General features: G+C 39.4%; 1 protein-coding gene across 1 annotated transcript; it reads right to left on the bottom strand.

Moving 5' to 3' along the window:
* Window positions 1–5,064: 5,064 nt before the first annotated feature.
* On the bottom strand, window positions 5,065–8,387 carry LOC124143070. The gene is made up of 4 exons (XM_048382441.1): window positions 8,263–8,387; window positions 6,915–7,058; window positions 6,406–6,569; window positions 5,065–5,458 (listed from the first exon to the last, which is right to left on the bottom strand). The coding sequence occupies exons 1-4, from the start codon at window positions 8,385–8,387 to the stop codon at window positions 5,325–5,327; spliced, it is 567 nt and encodes a 188-aa protein (XP_048238398.1). The 3' UTR covers window positions 5,065–5,324.
* Window positions 8,388–14,624: the final 6,237 nt, after the last annotated feature.

Below are 14,624 nucleotides of genomic sequence, written 5' to 3'. Positions count from 1 at the left end.
TTAAGTTTTCCTCTTAGGTACATATGTCTTTGCCTGATGTGAAACTATTTTTATCTAAAATAGAAGACTCAGTTATGGGCTTACCACCAACAACGGCACTGAAAACGATTCTTTTCTTGGTAGGCACCGCCTTCTTGCTTTGTCTTGAAAGAAAGTTGAAACGTCTGTCAGCGAACTAGCTTCATCGCCGTCATCTTTTTCGCCATTCGACTTAAAAGCTTGTTTAAAGACTGTGGACGGGGCAAAGTTGATATTGGAAGTGGTTGACTTGTCCAATGGATGGATTCCACATTTCCGGAAAGAAGACTGTAAATTAGAAGAAATGAGTGAGAGATTTAGGCCTTGCATGCTACTTCACAAATCGAGTGTTTGTCAATTGATAGGTTGGTTTGTTGTTTAAAGCGCACTCCGCAATGTTCCAGCTATACGACGGCGGTCTGTAAAATAATCGAGTCTGGAACAGACAATCCGGTGATTAATATCATGAGCATCGATGACATGCATCAACCAAGTCAGCGAGCCTGACCACCCGATCCCGTTAGTAGTCGCCGTTTACGACAAGCATAGTCACCTTTTACGGTAAGCATGGGTTGCTGAAGACCTATTCTACCCCGGAATCTTCACGGGTCGTCATGGTATTGAAATGTGTTTGCGTTTAACACACACATTACAACTCATAGGTTGGTAGAAATCAGAGAAGAGGATCAAGCTAAATTTGTCAATGCAATGCCATACCTTCGAGACCCGTGAAGATTCCGGGGTAGAATCTGTGTTCAGGCGAAGCTCCTTCTCGCAAAGTCTGCCACAGAAGTATTCAGACCTCGTCAAACAGAAAAACAAACTTATGGGCAGACATATAGAAACAACTTCTCACATTTGTGAAAAGCAATACGTGTCTTCTTTGAAACTCTCCCTCACGATGATGACTATGAAGAGAATCAAGATGAGGAAAAAGACTATTTTAATGAGAGCGACTTGACGTTTTAAAAACCAGAATAAAAGATGTGAATGTGCTGTGTATTTTGCACAGCGGCAGCACAATGTATTTCTGATGGTATATTAAGGTTTATGAATTCATGATGTTATACTGTTCAGATATTTTCTTGTCCGAATTCCAATACTTGTTGCCATTAATGCTTAGTTTGTTTTGACAGAACTCATGATTTAATTTAAAGAGTGTTGAAGGATTTTGGAGGCAGAGCAAAGGGACTGAGTTCTTTGTATTTTATTTTTATCAGGGATAGCTCAAAGCAGTAGCAAAAGTATTAATTTGAAGTTTGTGTTTGTTTTTGAATAGGGCCCGTAAGTCTCGCGAAGCGCTACTTCCTGTACCAGCATTTCCGGTGACATCGGTTCTTTGTCATTCATGAAAGGTTTATTGGTTCCCAACTGACAACCATAGGATCGTTCGTAAAGGTATATGTGTTTTCTTTACCTTTAAAATAATTAACAACCAGCTCGTGCGGTACTATCGTTCAGACATGTATCCGTGGACAATGGTTTATGATTACGAGGATGTGGCACATGTTTCTGTGATGTTAGAATATTTATGAAGATGTTACTACTAATAGGTAGGCCACATTACCCAACTTACCGTGGTATTCTTGTATCTGACAGCATGAGCAGTGTCATGGAAGCCGTGCCTTTGACAGTTTGAATAGGCATTAAATTATTAGGCAATATTTGGGGGATGAAATTTGGAAAATCTATACTATCAACATATTTTTAAAGTATGTTTTTTATGAAGGAGGGTTTGATGCAATGTAGAAAGCGTGTGCATAAATTGTTGTGTAATTATCAAAATTAGTTTCTATATTAAATGTGAATAGATATAATAACATGCAGAGTTATTATTACTTGCACTTTGGTAGGCTTGCACTAACGTTTTACTCTCATCTACATGTACAGGAATACTTGCCGTAAAAGGTGACTATGCTTGTCGTAAAAGGCGAATGACGGGATCGGTTGGTCAGGCTCGCTGACTTGGTTGATGCATGTAATCGATCCCAATTGCGTGGATCGATGCTCATGATATTCATCACTGGATTGTCAGACTCGATTATTTACAGACCGCCGTCATACAGCTGGAATATTGCTGTGTGCGGCGTTAAACAACAAACCAACCCACCAACATGTACAGGATGGCTCGAGAAGATCCGGGGTAGAGAATGGATCTTCAGAACCCATATGCAATATTTATTCAGTATCATGGCTGATACCATAAATATTAAAAGAAACCTTTCTGTTGTATGGCATTATCCACACTTAAAAACAATAAATAAGCTTTAGATTTATTCGACCCGTGAAGATTCCGGGTAGAATAGGTCTTCAGCAACCCATGCTTGCCGTAAAAGGCGACTTTGTTTGTTGTAAAAGGCGACTAATGGGATCGGGTGGTCAGGCTCTCTGAATTGGTTGATGCATGTCATCGATCCCAATTGCGTGAATCGATGCTCATGATATTCATCACTGGATTGTCTGGTCCAGACTCGATTATTTACCGACCGCCGTCATAAAGCTGGAATATAGCTGAGTGCAGCGTTAAACACCAAACAAACAAACAAATCATAGGCGACTAACGGGATCGGGTGGTCTGGCTCGCTGACTTATCAAAACGTTTTGGGACACATGTGCTTCGAGGTCTTTTTTGTCTTCTTTGTAGAAGGGGCCGGTATATGGTGCAAAACAGGCGAAAACGAAAAGTATTACTTGTCATTTCTGCACAATTTGTCATATCTTGAGACCTTGTTTCGGTCCAAAAATCATTTGAATCCGAGAAAAAGTTTTATTTAGGTAATAGAGCAGATCCGGGGTAGAATAGGTCTTCAGCAACCCATGCTTGCCGTAAAAGGATAGATGGATGGATGGTTTGTTGTTTAACGCAGCACTCAGCAATATTCCAGCTATATGACGGCGGACTGTAAATAATCGAGTGATTGATATCATGAGCTTCGATGACATGCATCAAACAAGTCAGCGAGCCAGACCACCCGATCCCGTTAGTCGCCTTTTACGACAAGCATAGTCGCCTTTTACGGCAAGCATGGGTTGCTGAAGACCTATATTCTACCCCGGAATCTTCACGGGTCTGCCGTAAAAGGCGACTATGCTTGTCGTAAAAGGCGACTAACGGGATCGGGTGGCCAGGCTCGCTGACTTGGTTGATGCATGTCATCGGTCCCAATTACGTGGATCGATGCTCATGATATTAATCACTGGATTGTCTGGTCCAGGCTCGAATATTTACAGACCGCCGTCATATAGCTGGAATATTGCTGAGTGCGGCGTTAAACAACAAACAAACAAACCTATTTAGATGTATTCAGTATTTTATTACCAGATCATGATTACTCTCAAAATATTAAAATTCTTGGCAAATATTCCCAAAAGCCAAGCCTGAACAAATAACTGTGCCAGTCGAGTCCCAAGATGTTCTGCAACACCATGTTGATGACAAGAAGTTCCTATTCCAGCAAGTGTCCAGTGTACATGGTGTATTCTGATGGTCACAGAAATCATTTACAGAACCAGTACTTCAGATAGGACTTTAATATGTTTACAACTGTAGACACAACAAGAGCTGTTCTTTCATAGGCAATGTATTGCTTGACCACAAAATATTCAAAGAAATCTGAAGATCTGTTACAGTCCGAGATGCTTTCTTCCCCAAACATGGAAAGCTGGGTCCAACTGCAAAAGATAGATAACTCTTATGAGAACATATAACATATACTTCTTAAAACCAACATCAAGATATAATAAATAAATTAAGCATGTACATTGTATCTTCAACTGAATATTCTAAACAAATGCTAAATGGGGTTGTAATGATCAAGTCTATTCACGTTATACAGAATGCATTTAAGTGAGGTCACCTTTCAGAGATCTTAAAAACAAACACTGCACTTACGAATTAGATTAATAGTTTGTTTGTGAAAGATTTAGTGTACATAACATTATCATCATGATATTGGCACATATCTTCTTTTTTTCTTAATACCAGTGACCATATCTATTTTATTATGGTCTCTGTTAACACAGGCACCCCTATAAGTCTCTTTGAAAAAACGTTATTACTCAGATAGAGTACAAATATTGACAAAAAATCATAACAATTTATATTGCCAACATGCACTCAATAGGCCTTCTTATGACTATAGTTTGTCATCTCCCATAGACCCATAACTATAATTCTGTGTTATTGCACTCAGTGGATCGATGCTCATGCTGTCAATAACTGGATTGTCTGGTCCAGACTCGATTATTTACCGACCGCCGTCATAAAGCTGGAATATAGCTGAGTGCAGCGTTAAACACCAAACAAACAAACAAATCATAGGCGACTAACGGGATCGGGTGGTCTGGCTCGCTGACTTATCAAAACGTTTTGGGACACATGTGCTTCGAGGTCTTTTTTGTCTTCTTTGTAGAAGGGGCCGGTATATGGTGCAAAACAGGCGAAAACGAAAAGTATTACTTGTCATTTCTGCACAATTTGTCATATCTTGAGACCTTGTTTCGGTCCAAAAATCATTTGAATCCGAGAAAAAGTTTTATTTAGGTAATAGAGCAGATCCGGGGTAGAATAGGTCTTCAGCAACCCATGCTTGCCGTAAAAGGATAGATGGATGGATGGTTTGTTGTTTAACGCAGCACTCAGCAATATTCCAGCTATATGACGGCGGACTGTAAATAATCGAGTGATTGATATCATGAGCTTCGATGACATGCATCAAACAAGTCAGCGAGCCAGACCACCCGATCCCGTTAGTCGCCTTTTACGACAAGCATAGTCGCCTTTTACGGCAAGCATGGGTTGCTGAAGACCTATATTCTACCCCGGAATCTTCACGGGTCTGCCGTAAAAGGCGACTATGCTTGTCGTAAAAGGCGACTAACGGGATCGGGTGGCCAGGCTCGCTGACTTGGTTGATGCATGTCATCGGTCCCAATTACGTGGATCGATGCTCATGATATTAATCACTGGATTGTCTGGTCCAGGCTCGAATATTTACAGACCGCCGTCATATAGCTGGAATATTGCTGAGTGCGGCGTTAAACAACAAACAAACAAACCTATTTAGATGTATTCAGTATTTTATTACCAGATCATGATTACTCTCAAAATATTAAAATTCTTGGCAAATATTCCCAAAAGCCAAGCCTGAACAAATAACTGTGCCAGTCGAGTCCCAAGATGTTCTGCAACACCATGTTGATGACAAGAAGTTCCTATTCCAGCAAGTGTCCAGTGTACATGGTGTATTCTGATGGTCACAGAAATCATTTACAGAACCAGTACTTCAGATAGGACTTTAATATGTTTACAACTGTAGACACAACAAGAGCTGTTCTTTCATAGGCAATGTATTGCTTGACCACAAAATATTCAAAGAAATCTGAAGATCTGTTACAGTCCGAGATGCTTTCTTCCCCAAACATGGAAAGCTGGGTCCAACTGCAAAAGATAGATAACTCTTATGAGAACATATAACATATACTTCTTAAAACCAACATCAAGATATAATAAATAAATTAAGCATGTACATTGTATCTTCAACTGAATATTCTAAACAAATGCTAAATGGGGTTGTAATGATCAAGTCTATTCACGTTATACAGAATGCATTTAAGTGAGGTCACCTTTCAGAGATCTTAAAAACAAACACTGCACTTACGAATTAGATTAATAGTTTGTTTGTGAAAGATTTAGTGTACATAACATTATCATCATGATATTGGCACATATCTTCTTTTTTTCTTAATACCAGTGACCATATCTATTTTATTATGGTCTCTGTTAACACAGGCACCCCTATAAGTCTCTTTGAAAAAACGTTATTACTCAGATAGAGTACAAATATTGACAAAAAATCATAACAATTTATATTGCCAACATGCACTCAATAGGCCTTCTTATGACTATAGTTTGTCATCTCCCATAGACCCATAACTATAATTCTGTGTTATTGCACTCAGTGGATCGATGCTCATGCTGTCAATAACTGGATTGTCTGGTCCAGACTCGATTATTTACCGACCGCCGTCATATAGCTGGAATATTGCCGAGTGCGGCGTTAAACAACAACCAACCAACCAACCAACCGGTGTACTGTGTCTGAGTGGGGTATTCATGTTATACTGCGGCATGGTATCTCAGTGGGCTAGCATTATAAATTGGCATCAGTCCATTGGCATCAGTCCAGACAAGTACAAGCACACGCGCATGCACGTCGCTATATAAGGGCAATAATCTTGGACGCGACGTTAAACCCCATTTCACCACCATTGTACTGAAAAAGATTTTACATTACATGCCAACAACTGTTTCGGGTCCATAAGAACAGGTATCAACCTATGTTGATGGATCTCATGTAAGCCACATATCACCATAAACATCCATACCGTACGTTGGATTTTTCTTGAGGGGTATAGCAGCAGCTTTCCAGTTTCTGCTCTTAGGATAGAAGACACTCCATTTCTCTTGTCCAGTCTTGGTGTGTACATTGTGCCGACTACCATTCTCATTGAAGTGGAGTGCTGACATCAGCAACTTGTTCCAGTATTCTTATCGTCACAAATTGATTGTAATTACATCATTGATTGTTGTATATATCATGATGTACACACAATATGGTAATGGTATATAATAACATTGTCAAGACTTTCTGATGTCAAGCCTGTGGGAACTATATGCTCCAATTGTCTGGAGTCTACTGCCAGTCGCAGCCTACACATTGCAATTACTGCAATGCCAGACTTTACCATTGTCTCTGTGTAGGATTCTGCAATCATTAACTCCTCTATAAATTTGAGTCAAGCTGGCTATGAGTTCTCCTAGCGAATGTTTCCTGGGAAATATCTTTCATGACATAGTTTTATTTTTCTTTCTTTTCAAGCGTCACAGTACATACATTGCCTCCACTCCATTGTAATGATAATGGTAAAATTTGGGAGCAAAGTGGCATATCACGCTATGGAATCCTTCAAGATGTGATGTCTGCCCAGGGGGTGACAGTTTAGCCACATCTTTAAGAAGATATTTGGACTTAAGGATACTTTAAATCTCCTTGTGCCCTGGAGAACATAATATATTAGTAAAATATAAACATTTTTGACATTTGTATACTTATCCTGCATTACTTCTTAATGTATCTACTGCGGTTTTCTGACAGAAAGACGAACTGTGTGAGATCCATCTGCTGAAGAAAAGTTGTTCCAAACAGTAGAGGCAGCACCCTCCACAGTCGGCAGGTGACCCGGAAGTTATGATGTCACATCAAAACACGTAACTGCTTGAAATGTAACATCTGAACCGTCGTGGGGAGGCAGTGAAGGGGCAGCACTAAAATATATTTAGATTTTACGATTTTTTTTAACTTATCCTGCATTACTCCTTAATGCATCTTTTATCAGACGGCATGGCAGGTGGGCCTACCTTCAGATGTGATCCTTAAGAAACCCTCATCAAGGTCCAATGAAGCCGCACCGCATACAAGTGATGACCGGAACATCTACGGCCATTGCTGTCCAAGGAAACGAGAGTCGATTTAAAAATGAGAACCCTGATAGGTGACAGAAATAGAAAAAGGCGGGTCGCCAAAGACTAGAACTGACCTGGGGGTTATTCTCCGTTGATGGCGACCAGATATGTGGATGTGGTAGGGCCTTTCAGGGTGTGCTGCGCAAGTAAAGAAGGAACCCATCCAGGAACTGCCGTGGCGCTGTCATCGGATCCTGGTGTCTGTCTGAGCAGAATGCATGGATCGAGCACCATTTATCATTTTACAGTCCCTGTGCAGAGCCTTGGCTGCTCTAGCCGAATAGTTCTTGGCTCCTTATGCTTTCTGCAGATGTGCGAGGCGTGCAGACGAAACTGTGCGGGGTTCGGATGTGGTAACAGGCTGTGTGGGTGGAACCCTGAGGAAGTCAAATGCCACAGCGGCCGGATCCGGCACCGGTGAAATGTAAGACGACATGCAGCTGTCATTTCTGAGATATGGCGAACAGATCGATGTTTGGGGTGTCAATCGTTTGGGAGATCCTGGTGAAAACTTCTGGGTAGATTGTTGTAAGAGGCCACTAACGGGATCGGGTGGTCAGGCTCGCTTGGTTGATGCATGTCATCAATCCAAACGGCGTGGATCGATAGTCATGATATCAATCACTGGATTCTCTGGTCCACACTCGATTATCTACAGACCGCCGTCATATAGCTGGAATATTGCTGGGTGCAGCGTTAAACAACAAACCAAATCAAACCAAACCTCATACTGTGTGACACGGTCACATGTTTCCGGTGTACACTGGACAGCGACTGTAATCAGGATGTAATCAGGTTCTTCTGAGTACCCATTGACCTGACTGAGGGCATCAGAGTCTGGCATGACTTGCTTTGACACTACACATTTGAAAGATATGGTACAAACATTCACAAGTTTGTCATCTATGTCAATCACAAAAATTCAACAATATCACATTATCAATTAACTATATGTTAGTTATTCATAATATTATGAATGAATAGAAAAAGTACATACGTCCTATTTTAAAAATTATCTTTGTATCGGAAAATATGCCTCTAATAAAGCTATTCTTGGTGAAACTGGACGATTAAATACGTTCGTGTTTAGCAAAATAAGGGTACTTAAATACTGGTTGAGATTGCTACGTATGAATCAATGTCGATATCCAAAACAATGTTACAATCTACTTAAACAGTTAGATGATAATGATAAACACACCTGGGTGTCTGATGTAAGATATATTTTGTTTTCTTCAGGCTTTTTATTTGTATGGATCTCTCAACATATTGGCGATGAAAATCTCTTTTTGCTAAAAATAAAACAAAGGCTGAGGGATATGTATACTCAAGAGTGGCATGACTCTATTTCTTCATCAAAATATCTGTCACATTATGCAAATTTGAAATCACTTTTACAGCCAGAATTTTACATCATTAATCTCACGAATAAATCACTCAGGAGAGCATATTATAAATTCAGAATATCGCTACACGGTTTTAAGATTAACATGCTACGAAAGTCAAAACATACAAATGAAGACTTGAGTTTATAGCTATGTACCCACTGTACAGGGAGGCAATTAGAGGATGAATTTCATGTTTTGTTTATATGTTCAAAATATTCTTCTGTCAGAAACCACTATTTGCCTTGGTTATCCAATGTCCATCATGATAATCACAGTTTATGTAATCTACTCAACTCCAAAAATATCAACATTGTAAAGGCTTTGGCCTTATACTTAAATCATGTATTTAATGTGAAATAAGACTACTTGTATTTATTTTCCTGACATCACGTGACGCAGCAATTATTGTAATTGTAATTGTACTCTAGGCCACATGGCCCAAAATACTGAATAAAGAATCGTGAATCTTGAATCTTGAAATCTTGAATGTTAGTTATTGGTGTATAAGTGCATCAAAGTTATGTATTTATTCAAAACTGAACCAAAGACGTGTACAGAGAGTATGTACGTATTTTCAGAAGTATGAGAATGATCAGTTAATGCTAAATCAGTCTAATCATGCTAAATGACTTCCGTGTAGTTTGTTTTGTTGTCGCTAAATAACTTACGGAAATGAGATGGTTTGTGTCAGTTCCTGCATCTGCTGACCTATCAGAGGGACGTATATGTAAGTTGTTTCTCTGACGGTCCCTCACCACACTGACTGCCCGCGGGCATTGATGGGTAGTGATATTCATATACACTGTTATCGCTCGTGAACGTGAACGACTGTAAATTACAAACAAACAACACAATCGATGAAGTTCGTTACGTAAACATTACTTACCACATATATGTCAACCATCAAAATCACAAAACCGGACAGCAAACTGTAGTACTGCGGTCAGCTGATCACCGAATATCGACGTCAACGTGAAACCAGGAAGTGAACAGGTGAACGACAGACAGAAAGACATGTTTATTCAGTAAAAGGCCAATGGCCCAAAATACAGACATGTGAGCATGACATTTACAGGGCACAGAATTTATCATTAATTATTTTGTGAGCATAATATAAGAATTTACAAACTAGAAATAATGTTTGCTCATTATAATTACTAAGAATATTTATTACATGAGAATTACTGTAATGAGTAGGCATAGGAAGATTAACAAGGTTTTTTTGTCTTAGGGCAGAATATAAATTACAATTAAAGAGTACATGGAATTCATCCTCAATGACATTAACTCCCTTACTACTACAATAGTTACAGAATCTGAGTGAACGGCCTGTTTTACTATATCTGCCAGTTTATAAAGCTATTTTAAAATTTGAACATCTGAATTTAGTAAAAACAATTCTTAAATGGGTAGGGAGTGGACATGACAAGGTGAACGAGACGCACGTCTCGCATGACTAATTATATAGTGAAACTATGAACTTTATTCCTGCGTTAAACAGCTACCTTACATGCTACCGTGTTTAGATTTTATAAGATATTTCATTCATCAAACGTACCTGAAATGCTACGACTTTACGACGTTTGTTTACAAAAACACTCCAGTCAGGGTCTTGATGGGACTGCTGTCCCTTGATCCCGTTTCCAAATCAGGATGGTACAGCACCCGGGCGCAATTGCTTCCGATCAGTCGAACAACTGGAAGGTATTGCTCGCGAAACACGACAGTTATTGTCAAAGTGAGCATCACAAACGCGAGATTCACACAACGGACCGTTCCATCTATCATTGTGAATCTTACAGTACTTTTTCAATTGTTGTCTTCTCGGTGTCAATTTTGGGAAACGAAAATATTATTAACAAATTTTAGAATAATTTTTCTTATCGTTGTAATTTGAACAGTGAGGAACCGAACAGTATACCATGTTCAAATCTGCGCATCTGAGACGCTAGAATCAAACACATGTACCTCCACCACGTGAAGCGCTTCTATTAAAGCATAATGACGTCATAATGTGTATCAATTGGCACCAATGACGTCATATTGCAAGGGACATAAGCCATGGTGTTTTATAATATGCAAAGAGAACATTTGGTAAATGTCAAAAATATAAATCGTTTTAATGCATAAAAATATGTTAATGAATTGTGATATTTTTATACTTTTTGTCAACGACACAAATAGGTGAACACTTTTAATGTGGCAAAAGTACCCAAAAAATAAGTTCATTTTCGTGATTTTTGCCCTTTTAACAAATAAAATATACGAACTCAAGGCTAATGGTCCAGTCAGAAGCAATGCTGGACAGTTGTTTAACTGATATTCTATTAATGTCATAAGTCTGCATATAGTTTTCGCAAAAACATTCAGTAGTGTATATTGTAAATTGAGTGAGTGAGGTGGGTTTAACGCCGCTTTTAACAGTATTCCAGTTATATCGCGGCGTGTCAGCTTAATGTGGGAGGAAAGCCCGAAGTGATGCAGGCCTCAGACGTTTACCACTTCGGTGAAACCCACGAGCTGGGTATGGTGCTGACAAACCTAGAAACATAATCGGGGCGAACCGGGATTCGAACCCACGATCATAGGTTTCTGGCTTGCCAAAGAGACGCAACTCTGCACAGCGAATCGCGGCGCCTTAGACGACTGGGCCACCCGTGCCCCCTATTGTAAATTTTAATGTCATTGTATTTATTCCATCCATTTCCTGACTAGGCATCTCTATCTCGTTCTCTCTCTCTCTCGGGTGATCAGTGTGTAAACATTAAACGACAACAACACAGAATAACTTTTCTCCATTATCCGCTGAGAGAGATTCCTTTGGGCGTAAAGGGTAACACAGCCATGGAACATGTATGAATTTCGCAGCTGCTTCAGATGCTGTGTTTACGTTTGTAAATATTGATTAAAACAACATTTCTATTGTAAATAAGGGGCGGTCGGGTAGCTTAGTGGTTAAAGCGTTCGCTCGTCACGCCGAAGACCCGGGTTCGATTCCCGACATGGGTACAATGTGTGAAGCCCATTTCTGGTGTCCCCCGCCGTGATATTGCTGGAATATTGCTAAAAGCGGCGTAAAACCATCTTCACTCACACTACTGTAAATAATTACAGATATCAGCTTCTACTCACACAGTCAATACAACACTCCCTTATGGGTCGTTCAGTGTGCTTTTGACAAACATGTGCGTCGATAATCGACACAGCGTTTGTTCATGGGAATCTTAAATAAACAAGGCGCACCAGTTCCACATCATGGATTCAACTTACGTCGAAGGATATAGTAATCGATGTAACTATCATCAACCATTGTTTTAAGCCAACTCAGTGATGAGTATTTTTTAATATTGGCTAGTATTGTGCACAACCACCAGTGGCTAAAGTGATGACGTAAATCCTGCTGGGGTATCATGCAGGAAGCAGAAGTACTGTAAGTCCCCATGATCCCCAGCGAGGTGGCCTAGGTTTGGTTACTGGTGGCCGTGTTTTAAAATGTATTAATGATATTGTTAAAATATGTTTCATCAATTGTTTTTAAATATAGTATGCTCCAATATGTTTCATTAATTGTTTTTGAATATGACATTGCATAAATAACTAAATTGTGTATACATTAACTTGGTCTCGTCGCTACATGGCTGAAATAATGCCGATGCGACGTTAAATTTTAACTCACTCACTCACTCACTTACGTCGAAGGGACGTTATATTTAGAATTATGGGGTCTCATTAGTTTGGACACTTATCATACATTTTACCTAATGACTATTTGGTAATATCTTACATTCAAATTCTAACGGTCATATTATACATTGATACATGACGTCTGTTAAATTGAATATGTGTTTACAAACGACTACTTTTAATCCATGTACACGTTTGATTGATGCTATGGTGTATGTGAACATTTACAAAGTACGCAGTTCACCGCCCAGCGTCAAAGAGACAATAACTGACCGTGAAAGCAAAAAAAATTATTTCACTGACATAAAAATATTAAGAATGGCAATTGTTAAATTTAACACACTTGCTAACTATACACTCACTCGCTCAGTCTCTAGCTCACACACTCATGTGTACACACACTCGCGCACTCACTCGCATTCACACACATGCAGATACGCAAAAGAAATATAAATTCCGATTCTGTACCTCAAAGTTGAATTCGAATTTAGAAATATCTTCGACATGTATTGCTTAGACATAACATTCTCGTATCCCAAGTAGGTCAATCAAGTCATGACGGAATTGGATTAAACTACCGAGAAATGAAGCCCGGGCCTTGGGCGTGACGCTCTATCGCTTGTCTAGACTAAATTGTGGTAAACTTATAGGGTACCAGAATTAGGCTAATTGGTATTCTGAGAAAACTAAATGTATTAAAAGCCTACTTTAATTGTCGTATTACTCAAATTTCAGTATATACTGAAAAGGATTGGGTTTTTTGTTTGTTTAAACAATATTCAAGCTAGATGACGGCGGTCTGTAAATAATTGAGTCGTAATAGGCGACTGACGGGATCGGGTTGTCAGGCTCGCTGACTCGGTTGATGCATGTCATCGTATCACAATACTCAGCTGGAATATTGCTGAGTGTGGCTTTAAACAAACAAACAAACAAACAAGTAATCGAGCCTGTACCAGACGCATCAGTCACAAAGAAATTATTTCTGATGTAATTCGCTACTTAGACTTGTACCATATGTTCCCGTGTTTTTCATATGAACAATAGATTTGCCTCTGTCACACGTCGTCTGGCTGTCCTACATGAAAAGTTTGTAGTTGTTCCCTGTGACAAGGCCTCAAATAACATAATCACTATATGTAAGCACCACTACATTAATTGTAAGATCAAAGAACTTGGTATGAGTGACGTGCCACATGTACATCCAGGATGTTAACTGAGGAAGAAATCTGCCCAAACCATGCAACATTAAGACAGTGTTCGAAATACCTGCCTGCCCGACCGTCCGAGACGGGTTGATTTCAACTCGGGCTGCCAGATTTTCAAATCCCCCTGCCCGACGGTCGGGTTATATTTCATATGTGACAATATTCTAAATATTTCCCGATAATAATCATTAATTCACATGTAAAGATGAATGATAAAATGTAACCAAAAAGAAACCCCGTTAGCTTATCCTGAGAAACATATGATTATAGTGGGCAGGCAGGTTTTGGTCAGGGCTGGCAAGTATTTCAGGTAGCCAGTCCTGTGGTCTGGCTGAAATTTTTGGGAGTTTCATACCCTGATTAGGACATGTTCACTCCTTGATTGTACTGGAATTCAAAGATATCGCAGGGTCCCCCAAATGTACCACCAAATGTAATCATTAATACAATCAAGGAAGTACTTTCTCTATATACACAGAAAGTAGTTAAGACAAGTGGAATTAATACCATGTGGATTCTCAAGAACTCAACGATTTTGTTTGATTCTATACAATATCAGAAAAGAACCAGGTTCCATTCTGTCCAAAACATCTGATTTTCAACTTTGTACACCACTATCCCACATGAAAAGCGTAAGGGAAAACTTCATTCCTTGATCCATGGGGCTTATGTTACAAAACGTAGTGACCGTAGATATAGTGTCAAAAATAAACCCAAACGCAATCTGAAGTTTACTGAGAAAGCACTATGTGAAATTCTGGACTTCCTCATTCAAGACATTTATGTAGAAGTTGGGGGCAA

This window comes from Haliotis rufescens, unplaced genomic scaffold (assembly GCF_023055435.1).
Source record: "Haliotis rufescens isolate VD_foot unplaced genomic scaffold, xgHalRufe1.0.p SCAF_4, whole genome shotgun sequence".
Taxonomy (NCBI): domain Eukaryota; kingdom Metazoa; phylum Mollusca; class Gastropoda; order Lepetellida; family Haliotidae; genus Haliotis; species Haliotis rufescens.
The sequence above is the reverse complement of the archived record's forward strand: the minus strand, read 5'-3'. Positions and strand labels throughout refer to the sequence as shown.

Bases quoted from the DNA above. Each gene is read 5' to 3' on its own strand.
- LOC124143070 (XM_048382441.1), bottom strand. From the start codon at position 8,387: ATGCCAGACTCTGATGCCCTCAGTCAGGTCAATGGGTACTCAGAAGAA. The intron at 7,059-8,262 runs GTTTGATTTGGT...GGAGATTTAAAG, and splicing joins GTCACACAGTATGAGGTTTG to TATCCTTAAGTCCAAATATC. The intron at 6,570-6,914 runs GTATGTACTGTG...TTTGTGACGATA, and splicing joins TACAATGGAGTGGAGGCAAT to AGAATACTGGAACAAGTTGC.